Source organism: Acinonyx jubatus, chromosome C2 (assembly GCF_027475565.1).
Source record: "Acinonyx jubatus isolate Ajub_Pintada_27869175 chromosome C2, VMU_Ajub_asm_v1.0, whole genome shotgun sequence".
Classification (NCBI taxonomy): Eukaryota; Metazoa; Chordata; class Mammalia; order Carnivora; family Felidae; genus Acinonyx; species Acinonyx jubatus.
The window spans coordinates 149,119,995-149,132,802 of record NC_069384.1 but is presented as its reverse complement, the minus strand read 5'-3'; the positions used below and the strand labels follow the sequence as shown (position 1 = coordinate 149,132,802).

Here is a 12,808-nt window from a genome sequence, read left to right as displayed (position 1 = left end):
GATCTCACAGTCTATGAGTTCTAGCCTGGAACCTGCCTCAGATTCTGTGTCTCCCTCTCTCTCTGTCTCTCCCCTGCTCACACTCTGTCTCTATCAAAAAATGAATAAATGTTAAAAAAAAAAAAGATGGAAGAAGCAGCATGCAAAATTAATTTTAATAATATGCCTAACCTGATATATCCAAAATATCAGGTTAATATAATAATAATATAATTATTATAACGTAATAATATAACGATTATTAATAAATTATTTTACCATATTGCTGTAAGTCTTGAAATGTGGTGCACGGATTTCTTAACAACACTGGTCAATTCCTAGGCTACATTCCCAGTGTTCAAGAGGAAACGCGCGTCTGCCAAGACAATAAAGTGTTTAACGGAAAGTTATTCCACACTGCTTCCGTTTTTTAATACAAATTAACTAAAATTAAATACAATGTAAAATGCTGGTCCACAAGCACACGAACCACACTTGAAGTTCAATAGGCACGGAAGGCCACAGGCTACCTTATGGGGCAGGGCAAGTCTCTACTGCAAACGAGCTCAGCTCAAATCTTGCAGCTGGAGGGAGGCCTCCGCGCAGACGCGCCTTCAAGCTCAGGGAAACCGCGGGCCCTGCAGTTCTGGACGTCTCCGCTAGGTGGCACTAAAGCGAACCCGTTCACCCGCTCCAGACCCGCGGCGTCCAACCCCGGAAGCGAAATCCCACGGTTCCGTGCGGTTCCTCCGGCTTTCTCCACCCCCGTCCCGGTGCATCCTGCCTGTTCTGGGGTCCAGAAGCGTGTTACAGGGCGGGATGGGCGGGAGAGCAGAGCCACGGCCTCTGCGGAGCGAGTGAAGAGCGGCGAGAAGTTCCCGGGGCGGCGCGCCTAGCCACGCAGGGGCGGTGGGAGCGCGGGCCCGGCCCCCGACAGGCGCGGACGGCAGAGCCGCCGCCTGACCGCGTGGCGCCCCAGCACTGCGGCCGCGTCACCCTCGCCCCCCGGGGTCGCCAGCGTTGGCCCGAGCTCCCACTGACGGCACACTGAGCCCGGCGCACTTGCCGGCCTCGTCTCCAATGATTCAGAAGTCACGCCCGGCGCTGCTGCAGCCTCAAGATGTCGGAGACAGGGTGGAGACGCTTATGGTAAACTGCGGGGAGTGGAGGCAGGGGTTGGCCGCTCCGGGACCGCTGGCTCGTGGCGGGGAGGGGGGGGGGATATTCTGGAGGTTGCCAAGGGTCAGCGGCCCTCTGGGAGCCTTTTCCGCTCTCCAGATGCGCGCAGAACAGGTTGGGGACGTGGCGCAGGAGGGATGGATTGACTAAGGGAACTGAAAAGGGTGGGGCGAGGGAGGAGAGCAGTTGCAGCCCTCCTTAGGACAGGCTGGCGAAGGTCTCGCTGATGTTTGATGTCTGGGTAGAGTGGGCAAGGAATTGCCGGGGTCTTGAGGGTGTCGGCGAGTGTGCCCGCGCGACAATGAACGACGTGAGAGCGCTACCGGACGTTGCTTTTGAGTTCGATTCCCAGAGTGACCGTGGTGGGGAGGGCGCTCGGGCAGGTATTTGGACCGTCGCAAAGACCGCTGGTAGCAACAAGCCTGAGAAGAGGTGGATGTGCTGGAGCGACGTGTGTCCACTGCGCCCGCGGCTCGGGCGGGAGATCTCGGTCTGGGTCTCCGCTTCCCGGCCGGCGGGGGACTAGAGCAGCAGGCCTGGCGGCGGGGCCACGCCCCCTGCGTCTGGATTGGCTGCAGTGGTCGTGCCGCCGGGCCTCCATTGGTGGAGACGGAGGCGGGGCCGCCGGAGTTACCGCTCGCGGGGTGTGCAGGCGGGAAGCCGCGTGGTTTAGCGCTGGGAGGGGCGGGGGCGCTGTCCGCCCTCACCCTGAGGTTGTGGTTTCGTCTACCAGCTCTGGCGGGCGGGGTCAGAGGTGTTTTGTTTCGTTTCTTTTTTAATCCTTAAAAAAGGCCACCACTGGGGTTCTACATCTCCTTTCAGCTCTGACCTCGAGATCTGAATTGGATTTACGATTTAGTTTTCTAAAGGGGAGTAAATTGCTTGGGGAATCTATTTACTATCTGTTTAAGTACTTTTTTTTTTTTTAACGTTTATTCATTTTTGAGAGACAGAGACAGAGCATGAGCGGAGAAGGGGCAGAGAGAGAGGGAGACACAGAATCCGAAGCAGCTCCAGGCTCTGAGCTGTCGGCACAGAGCTCGACGCGGGGCTGGAACTCAAGAACTGCGAGTTCATGACCTGAGCGAAGTTGGATGCTCAACCGACTGAGCCACCCAGGCACTCCTATGCTTATGCTTTTGTGTACTGTGTATCATTTGGTTGTTTTTGCCCCGGTTCCTCAAAAAACCAAATTGTTACTCCTTGTTGTTAACTTGAATAACTTGAAAAGAAAATCAAACATGCCTTCAAAGGATGTGCTTGCCATAGGACAAGATCTTAAGCCTATTCAAATGAAAAGTGTAAATTCTGGTTGTTTTTTTTTTAGTTTTTTTTTTTTTAACGTTTGTTTATTTTTGAGAGAGGGCGAGTGTGAGTGGGGTGGAGGGAGCAGAGAAGGGGACAGAGAATCTGAAGCGGGCTCTGGGCTAACAGCAGAGCCGGAGGCAGGGTTCGAACTCACGGACTGTGATATCATGACCTGAGCTGAAGTCAGATTCTCAAAGGACAGAGCCACCCAGGTGCCCCAATTCTGTTTTTTGGTTTTTGTTTTTTAAATAATGCTACTACGTGTGTGTGTGTGTTTTAACTATTAGAGGTTAGTTTATACTGCTGGTACATATTTAGCATCTGCTGTGTGCTAATGGACCTGGAAATTTACAAAGTTAAAGAAGTTACGGACTCTATTCTTTATTCAAATATTTATTAAACCAATAACATCTCCAAGCTCTGTGCTGTGAAAATAAAGACAACCATAAACAATAGTTGCTACAGTGGGGGGAGGGGGTGTACTTGGAGCATGCATGTGAAGGACAGCAGCCTGAAAACAAATTCCGGACAATACCTGCGAGAGCCTTGGGGAAGCCGCACTGAGAACTTCTCAGAAGCTGTAAGCACCTTGTCATTCCTGCGGCCTTACTGGAGCAAAGGGCTGAAGGGAACCTGTCCTGGGAAGGGGCGGGCTGAGCCCACTAAGCCTTATCCTATGGAATTGTGCTCAAGGGAGAGCCATATGCAGATTTCCTGTAGATGACATGACTCATCTATTTTTGGCTGTGGGGCCCCATTTTGACTGTGCATCAGGATCGGTGGTCGGTGCTGGAGGTACCATCGTGAACAGGACAGCTAGTGGCCTCTTCTGTCCTCGACCCAAGGGAGGTGGGCTCAGGTGCAGTGGAAGTATTGGAGGAGGAGCCTGAATGCCAGTGGGGGGCAGGGATTCGGGGCTTTCCCACAGCAGGGGAGATCTGGGCAGAGGCCCCCCCTCCCCAGATGAATCAGAGGCAAGAGGAGCTAGGATGGGGTTTTCCGAGGCTAGAGGAAGGCAGAGGATCCCTTCCGGCTGCGCCCTATGCAAGAGGGAGGAGGAGGCTGAGAACACAAGCCAAAAAGGAAAGCAGGGGCCCCCCGATTCATGGAAGGCCTTGTAAGCCTAGCCAGTGGCTTCAAACCCTGTGACTTAGAACACATTCATAACCGCTGTGAGCTCCAGTTCCGTCTGTAAAATGGGTTTAAAGATTTAGCTTTTCAAAGGGCTGTGAGATCTTGAGGTGCTATGCACAGATGCCTCATCCAGTGCTTCTCCAGTTCAGGGGAGGGTGGCTTCGTAGGGTTGAGGCTGGAGGTTGCCGAGGAGGCCACTGAGATCCACGGGGGCAGGCTCTGGGGACGCTGAGGGTCATCAGCCAGACTCAGTCCTGAAGCAGTCGGTACAGCTGATGGGATTTTGGAGCGGTGGTGGTGGTGGTGGTGGGGTCCGGAGCTGACGGCCAAGAAAGATTTCCTGAGACATCTTCAGGGCAAAAAGGCGCACCGGAGCCTGGAGGCCTAGCTATTGTCAAGCTAGGGTTGTTTTTCCCTCCAGCAAAGTGTTAACATCTTTAAGACCACAGGGAGTTCCTGGAGAACTCTGCCGGCCTCAACTGTCAATGGGCTGCAGGTTATAAGGAAATTTAATTTTATCTGCCATTTCCTTCTGCATTTGCTGAGGAGTCTTACGCGACTCCCAAATGTGCTGCTGGGATATCTTGTGGGGTGGAGTGGGGGCAAGAGTGTGGCCAACAGTTGGCTGGGTTTCCATTTTGGAGTGCGAGCTGTAGATGCCTGGGGGCGTTTGGGGGAAGTGCCGGGCTTGGCCGTGGGCGTTGGGTGTGGGTGAGGTGGCCCCCGAGGGGCTGTGGCTGGAGGAGATAAGAGGAACCACCACCACCCTGGCTGAGGGAAAAGGCGAGGGGAGCCGAAAACCAAGAGGCAGCCAGCTGTTTGAAATGTGCCCCAGAGGAGGCCGAGTAAGAGTAAGAGAAGGCCCGGGGTGGGAAAGGGATCCTTGGTGAGCGTGAGAGGGGTACCTTTAGCTGGATGGCAAGTCGTGGGGGCTGAGGGGTGACCAGCCAAGAGGAGGGGAGGTGATGTGGCATCAGGCTGGAAAGACGGGGGTTCGAGGCTCACTGCCAGGCAGAGTAGAGGATGCCAGTTGTTTGTGCCCTTTACACATGGCTTCCAAGTTATCGGAAGGAGCAGGACACCCCTTCTTGCGGGACAGGGAATGGTGTGCCAGCAGACCGGTGAGGTATACATTTTGCTTGGTCGTACGTGTTGTCTTACTAATTCTGTCACCCCTTCGATATTTTGCAAGCCGTTTGAACAGAGTTACAACCTCCAGTATTTATCATCTGAACTAATTTCGTCTCTTAAGTGGGTTCAGTGATCATGGGAGACCTGCTCGTCTGCTAGAAACGTGGGGTGATCTCTGTCCCCTGGGGGACAAATAACCACAGGTTACAAACATTTTCGTTCTGGGTTGGTGGCTCTGTGTGTATAACCGGTGACTTCATCTTAATAGCGTCTTAGGGCCACAGCGTACCATTTATTGAAAAATAATAGTGCGAATGCCATTTAATGAGAGAGAGAAGGAAGGTCTTTTAGGATGGAGTTTGCCCAGTGTCTCCTTTGGAAAAGAGGGCTTTTCTGCCGTGGTTGGGTTTTTTAAAGTGCCTTTCTCACACATTTGTGATCGAGTGGATTCCGAGGCAAGCTTTGAGACCTCTAGTGTGTCGGGCTCAGAGGAAGTACATCTAGCCCTTGCCCCTTCTGGTGGTGCCTCTAAATTAGCCAGCGTGTGCGACTGTCCTGGTTTAAAGGAGAGCCACCAAACCCGGGGGCGGCTGCTGGTCCAGTGCACTGTCTGTGATCTGCTTAGGTGGCAGGGAGATGCGTGGATAGGAGAGAGAAAGGGAAAGCTTTAAGTTAAGGAAGTTCATAGGTTTTTCAGGAAGTAGCCCATGTCTTACATTGAAACTGAACTTGCGGTTTCATTTCTCTGTCTTGCTCCTGTAAATATCTACAGGTTTGATAACCAAGAGACCCCGGTGACCTTGGTTCAGACACTCCCCTTCGGCTGACTTTGCTCCGTGAAGATGAGGAGATGGCCAATAACTTGTCTCTAGCTAGACCGAGGGAGGTGTGGTTGGGGGCCTGATTCACAGATGAACGTGGATAGACATTGCCCGCAGGATGTTCCTGGCTCCTTCTCAGCACTAGGGCTGGAGAGATCCCAACAGCAGGATGTTATGTTCTGCACAACATGCCAGTGCTGTTCATTCCTGGGAACACTTTTCCCTTGTCTGAAGTGGGAAGGTAATACAGAGCACCCCCGGACGGTTTTCTAAGCCACCCCTAGAGAGCAGTTGACTGGTCTCGGGTGGAGAAGGCTGAGGCCCGTGGCGACAGAGTTGCTGACCCCGCGTTCTCTTGCCCTGCAGCTGCATCCGGTGATCAAAGCTTTCCTGTGTGGCTCCATCAGCGGGACCTGCTCCACCCTCCTTTTCCAGCCCCTAGACCTCCTCAAAACTCGCCTGCAGACTCTCCAGCCCCCAGCCCATGGGTAAGGCCTGCCGCCCCCCATTTCTTTGAGGAACTGGTTTCAACAACTTCTCTCAGACACCCGTGCCTCTCAGCGGTGTTAAGTCAACGCGCATCCTGCTGGATGCTTCGAGAGACACCCAGGCCAGGCCCAACTTTTCGCCCACCTTTTCTTCGACATTTCCTGTTAATTGAATGGGGGACATTCGCATTTTCTCGTGCTAGCCTGTAATGTTTTAACTGTTCTGTCTGCTACGAGACGTGTGGCTGGTCTTCTGGAAATAATACAAATGTTAAGTGGCTCTTTTATGCCCCTACTGGGCCTGGCACTGTGGGAAGTATTCGACACGCATGCAAAATGGGAGGTCATCCTTCCAGTGCGAATGCACGGATCGACATGCACGCGCCGAACCACGAACGTAGCCGAACTCGGAGTTACCCCAAGAGGTGTTGCCGAGACTCCCGAGCGTTCTTAGGAAAGAAGTCCCGCAAAGCGGTCTTTGGGTGGGGAGCTCTTTTACGAGGATGGGGGTCTAAGTCATTTTTTTTTTTTCATCTGTGTCTCCGTTCTGTCTGCTTTCAGATCCAGGCGTGTTGGGATGCTGGCTCTTCTCTTGAAGGTGGTTCGCACGGAGAGCATTCTGGGCCTTTGGAAAGGGATGTCTCCCGTAAGCTGCGTTTTGGGTCTTCTCTTGCACCCTTTGCTGTAATAGCCAGCCATTTCTCATGCACCTCACGTATCCTCTCGTTGGGATAGGCGAGCGTCCTACGAGGTCCTCTGTTGGTCTCCTGCTGCTAGCTCTGAGGGCTCAGGGAAGGAAATGGGACGTCTGTATGCCCTTTGGGGGCAAGCGGCAGAGCAGATGCAGCTGGTGCCCTCAGCTGCCAGCATGTCCTTGTCCTTGCCCTTCAGAGCACGCAGGCCACACCTGCATTTCTTTACCTGCCGGCTTTCCTGGCCCTAGGAAGTCACTTTGCCGGAAGTGAGGAAGTCACTTTGCCGGAAGTGCCAGGGAATTAACGCTCACCCAGGCCCGCAGCAGCCCTTTAGTCGACGGAAGATGACACTGGATACTTAAAACTCTCACTCACCCTCCTCAGATGGCGGGGTAACAGGGAGGCGCCCTACACCAAGATTCCCAGAGTTCCCCAAAGGGATTGAGTTGCCCGGGGCAGTAGTGGCTTAGGGAACACGCCCTTTGTCGGCCGCCTTCCCGCCTGTCTCTCACTTCCCCTTTCTCTTCTTGGTGTCCCTCCGCACCTTCAGTCGACTACTGGCACGCAAACCTTGGCCTTGTTTTGGGAAAAGCCGGCTAAGACGGTGTCTTACCGTGTCAGCCTTTGACTTCTTCCCCCCCTCTGACGTTTTCTGCAGTCCATTGTGAGGTGTGTCCCTGGCATTGGTATCTACTTCGGCACCCTCTACTCCTTGAAGCAGTACTTTCTGCGAGGCCATCCACCAACCGCCCTGGAGTCGGTCATCCTGGGAGTGGGCTCTCGCTCAGTTGCAGGGGTCTGCATGTCACCCATCACTGTGATCAAGACCCGTTACGAGGTGAGTCTGACTGCTCTAGGCCTCAAGGCTGGGTAACCAGAGGCACTGGGCTGCCGTCCGATGTCCACCCCCGATTTAGAATCGAAAATAGAGGCTGCTGTGGTCAGAGAACCCAAGCCACGTGGGAACCAGAGCCCCCGGTGCCCCGGTAATGCCACATACCCTGGAGTCGCATTGGTTGTTACTCCAGCCCGGGACCGCCCTGCCAGCCACTGGTCCTGTGCTTCCCTTGCAGAGCGGAAGGTATGGCTATGAGAGCATCTACGCAGCCCTGAAGAGCATCTATCGCAGTGAGGGCCACCGGGGACTCTTCAGTGGCCTGACAGCGACACTTCTGCGTGACGCACCCTTTTCTGGAATCTACCTGATGTTTTACAACCAGACCAAAAACATCATGACCCACGGTACGGACGGTCGAAGGTGTGGCGGGGAAGAGAGAGCTCCGGGACCGCAGATCCTCCCTGCTTCCTCTGCTGTGTGACACTGTTTAATGTTCTTAGCAACTCCAGATTCTTAGCAGAGTTTTAGGAACTGAGCCATGTCAGGTGCTGGGATGCAGTGGTGGTCATGATAGACTTGGTCCCTGCCCCCTCCAGTTTATAGTCTCTTATGGCAGAGTACTGGTAGTACTAAAATTCTTGAGTGGGGTAGGCGGTGAAGTAAAGCGTGTTTCGCAGAAGTCCTGCCATAATACTTTGCAGAGTTACCCCATCTTTAGATTGCTGGGTCCTGCCCAGGGCCTCCTGCATCACAAGCTTTGGAACAAGACCTGGGAGTCTATTCCTCAAGAAGCAGTTGGTGGGATTCTCATCAGACAAGTCTGGGAAACGCCAGTGGGGTAGGAGCTGGAAGGAAAGTACCATTTCACCTCCATTGCTGTGTTCCCAGTTAAGAGTGGTTTTGAGCCTCTGTTGGGGTGGAGAGAAAGGTGCCAAACCTCAGGCGTTCTGGCAGACCCACCCCACCAGCATGCTCATTTGGATACGACAAGGACACAATCAGTGGGCAGCAAACGTTCACCCAAGCGGAGCCAGGTGCTAATGGAAACACGTTCTGTGGCATGAACCTGTGTTCAGTAAGGGGTCTCTGGATAATTCGAGAAAGGATATGCAACCAAGGTCACGTAAGTGGGAAAGCTGGCATGCCGTCATGACAGTGGTGATCAAGTACAGTTGGGGTGCTTTTTAGGAGGCTTCCTGCTCCGCCCAAGGCACCGGGGGCCGTGACACTGCAGGTCACAGCCTTCATTTTGCCATGGGAAGTTAGGGCAGTAAGGGAGCTTGGATGTACACTTTTGATTTCTCTATATGTATAATTGTTTATTCCCGTCTGTTTAAGAGCAAGTTGCAGGAGTGATGCCCCTTTACCCTTAAATATCTCCATGTCAGGAAGCTCATGACATTGGTTTGACCCACTGTGGGCGATACTAACTTTTTATCACTTGGACAAGATAGTGTCTCCACTGAAAACTCACTTTTTCTTTTGTCATTTGTAAGCGTCTCAGTGGGGAGATACCTGGAGTCTGTATACATCTATATCAAACATCCTGTTCCTTTCATTCATATGTTTTAGCCCGTGATTCTTGCCCGAATGAATTATGATGGCGATAGTTGTAAAAAAAAAAAAAAACGATTTTTAACTCCCACTACTCCATCTACACATAGTGTACCTTTAAATGCCTATTTCTTAACCTTGTCTGAATCTACATCCTTCTAACTTTGGGGAAGGATTAGTGGTCAACTTAGTAGGGATACTTCCCAGTTGAGTGTGGGATTTATTTGTAACCGAATGTTGCCTTTGTCCTATTTCAGACCAGTTGGATGCAGTCCTTATTCCTGTGGTAAATTTCAGCTGTGGGATCTTTGCTGGTATTCTGGCCTCCCTGGTAACTCAACCTGCGGATGTCATCAAAACTCATATGCAGCTCACCCCAATGAAATTTCGGTGGATTGGCCAGGCGGTGACCCTCATTTTCAAAGTAAGGCTATGGAGTAAATATTGGTTCTTACTGGGGTTACGGCTCTCTCTAGAGCAGTATCTTGTGCCCTTTACATAATAGAATCACTTGGGGAGCTTTAAAAACGTCCCCACTCCCTGGGGCGCCAGGGTGGTTCAGCCAGTTGAGTGTCCAACTCTTGATTTCGGCTCAGCTCATGATCTCACAGTTCATGAGTTTGGGTTCCACACTGGCAGTGTGGAGCCTGCTTGGAATTCTCGCTCTCTGTGGTTTGCATTCTCTCTCTCTCTCTCTCTCTCAAAATAAATAAATAAACTAAAAAAGAAAAGTCCTCACTTCCAGATCATAATCTGGGCTGGTGATATCTGAATGCCTGGGAGCAGGTGAAGCCCGGATCAGTAAAGTTCCCTAGTGATTCCAAGGTGTTGCCAAGGTTGAAATCGCTGCTAAAAACCTATGGTTGGTTGTGGGGATTTTTTGGTGGTGGGTGGGGGAAACTGACTACATTAGGACAACCAGTTATATTCGTTCAACTTGGAATTGCTGGGCTCCACCCCAGACCTATTGAATCAGGTGAGCAGGGAGGGTCTAGTCATCCGATCAAGGACCTAGGAGGAACCAGAGTCCCCAAAAAACCGCACAAACACATTATTTTGTTTCTAGAAATTTGCTCTAGAGGAGTAACAGGCGTTTTGTCTCTAATTCTTATATTACGAAACTATGGAAAGAAGCTCCCTCCAGGCAGACAAATCATCATAAAGGCACCTTTTTCTCTAGCCTGGAGCCAGGGCCCAGGGCTTGGCATGCAGACCGAGGTCTGGGACTCAGCCGCCAGCTGGCGCTTGGTGCCTCTGTGAGCTGTGTAAGCTGCACAGCGGTATAGGGCAACCCTTGATGAAGATTTTCAGCCGAGAAACGCATTCCCCTGGATAAAGCAAGAAAGCTTCGCAACTGTGCCAAAAAAAAACCTTTTCAAGTTCATTGCCTTCTTGGGTCCATTATTCATACTCTTGGCATTATCTATAAAAGTCTGAAAATGAAGACTCAATAATGGGGTAGCGGAGACCCTCGCTCTTGTGTGCTAGGGGTGTTCATTGTATTGCTGCTTTGCTTCCAGAGTGTTGACGTTCATTTTCCTTGTAGGATTATGGGCTGCGTGGCTTCTTCCAAGGTGGCGTCCCCCGGGCCCTCCGCAGAACTCTGATGGCAGCAATGGCATGGACAGTCTACGAGGAGATGATGGCCAAGATGGGCCTGAAGTCCTGACCGAGAGGGGCCTGGGGACAGATGGGCTCTGTTGTCTTGCCCGGCTCTTGCCAAGGGCTGCTCCGTCTCACTGTCCCGGAGTTAGAGGATGTCCTGTCTGGAAAGCCAGGCAGCTACGTCACCTTCAGTTACCCAGTTTGAGTAGAGAATAGATGGGCCCGACTCAAGCCTTCAAGATCTCCCGAAAGAGGTGTTACTGATGTGTACCGCGTGCTAGGGAGTTAGGAGAGGGTTTGCCCATCCTGCAGGACTTCTTACAAAGGGGTTTCTGGAGAGAGCTCTGTCAGGTGGCTCCGCTTCACCTACACCCACCTACACCAGGCTGCCGTTTGGATCTGTCCTTGGGCAAGGAATCGCACTGCCAGAGAATCCGCGGACTGGCGCTGTGGCTGAGGCGCTCCAGTGGGGGAAGCCCATCTGCTGGGAGAGGGGTCCTTGTCACCAGGCTGAAGGCTGTGTCTGGGGTGCTGTTAGGACGAGGGGAAAAAAGATGTTGTTACTTAACTGGTGGTTACTTAATCACCTGGAGAGCCTCTAAAGAGGTGGGGACAGTGGCTTCTTAGCCTCTAAGTGTCCAAATAACGTTTTTTTGTTCTTGGCCTCAGCCCTGTTTTAATTCTGAATTGTTCTGGCATTTTTTTTTTGCTGCTGCTAAAATTCACATAAATAAAGTGAAGCACTTTATCACTGAAAACTGTTTGGAAAACCTCAATAGTGTCCCCTCTGTGTTCTAAAATAACCAAATTAATCCGAGGCGGCTGGCTCTTGACCCATATAGGTCCTACGACCTAAACATCTTTTAAAAAGCTTTATTTCACACATTGTACCATCCCCTCATTTCAAATAAACCAATCCGTGATTTTTGGTAACTTCACTGAGGGGCTCAACCATCACTACGGATCCGTTTTGGAACACGTTCAGCCCCCAAGATCTCAGATTTAAAGATCTCATTCTGAGCCCCAGCCGCTGGGAGCTATTGATCGCTTTCCGTCCATCACTTGCCTTTACTGTGCGCTTCCTATGAATGCAGTCGTACAATTTGTAGTTTTGCATCTGGTTTCTTTAGCTTAGCGTAACGCTTTTGAGGTTCATCCATGTGGCACGTTCAGCACTGTCCTTTGTTGTGCGCGTGGCCACATAACATCGTACTATCCATTCCTCAGTTGAGGACTGCTTGAATTGTTTCCACTTTGGGGCTTTTAGGAATAATGCCACTGTGAACGTTCACATACAAGTGTGTGGACATAGCTTTTCATTGCTCTTCTGGAAGTATGTGCCTAGGAGGACAACTGCGGGATCATGTGGTGGCGGTGTTTAACCGTCTGAGAAACTCCCAGACTCCAGACCATCCTCTGTTCCCACCAGCAGTGCGGAAGCGTTCTGATTTCCCCACATCCTCCTCCACACGTTATTGTTTGTTTTATTTATTGTAGCCACTCGAGTTGGGTACCCAGGCTTTTCTATCAACTTTTCAACTTCGGAAAGAGCCACACGTTTATCCAGACAGCAGAAAGAAGATTGGTCTCCTGGTTAAGGATATGGGCTGTGATCTAGGTGGCCCAGATGGAAAGCCTGGTTCTCTACTTATTTAGACACACTTTGCAACTGTTCCTGTAAAGCGGGGATCGGGATATTCCCTACCTCCTAGGGCGATGGTGAGGGTTAAAAGAGCAGATGTTTCTGCTGCATTGTGGTAGGTTTCTGGGGCTGCACAACCAGTGACCAGAAATGGGTAGCCTCTGGCAGAAATTTGTTCTGAGCCTAAGAGTCTTCAAATCAAAGTGTCAGCAGGGACATAATTTTCTCTGAAGGCTCTAGGGGAGGACAGTTGTGGCTTCTGGTGGTTGCTGGCAATTCTTGACACTCGTCACTCCAATCTGCCTCCGTCTCCACAAAGCCTCCCGTCTGTCCACCTGTCTCTGTGTCCAAATTTCTTTGAAGGACACGAGTAACTGGATTCGGGCACACCCTACTCTAGAAGGACCTCCACTTGATTATATCTGCAAAGACCC

At 51.6% G+C, this 12,808-nt stretch overlaps 1 protein-coding gene across 5 annotated transcripts; it reads left to right on the top strand.

Annotated features, from left to right (window-relative positions):
* The first annotated feature begins 732 nt into the window (after positions 1 to 732).
* SLC25A38 (solute carrier family 25 member 38) lies at positions 733 to 11,490 on the top strand. Of its 5 annotated transcripts, none has more exons than XM_053221648.1 (7): positions 742 to 1,128; positions 5,919 to 6,040; positions 6,608 to 6,686; positions 7,394 to 7,573; positions 7,809 to 7,977; positions 9,385 to 9,551; positions 10,674 to 10,934. In XM_053221648.1, exons 1-7 carry the CDS (start codon positions 1,060 to 1,062, stop codon positions 10,794 to 10,796), a joined length of 909 nt encoding a protein of 302 aa, XP_053077623.1. In that variant the 5' UTR covers positions 742 to 1,059; the 3' UTR covers positions 10,797 to 10,934. The 5 variants fall into 5 exon arrangements, with proteins under 5 accessions (XP_026896540.1, XP_053077623.1, XP_026896539.1 ...); XM_027040738.2 differs by having other exon boundaries at positions 743 to 1,128; positions 6,602 to 6,686; XM_053221647.1 differs by lacking the exon at positions 742 to 1,128 and adding an exon at positions 4,242 to 4,451.
* Positions 11,491 to 12,808: the final 1,318 nt, after the last annotated feature.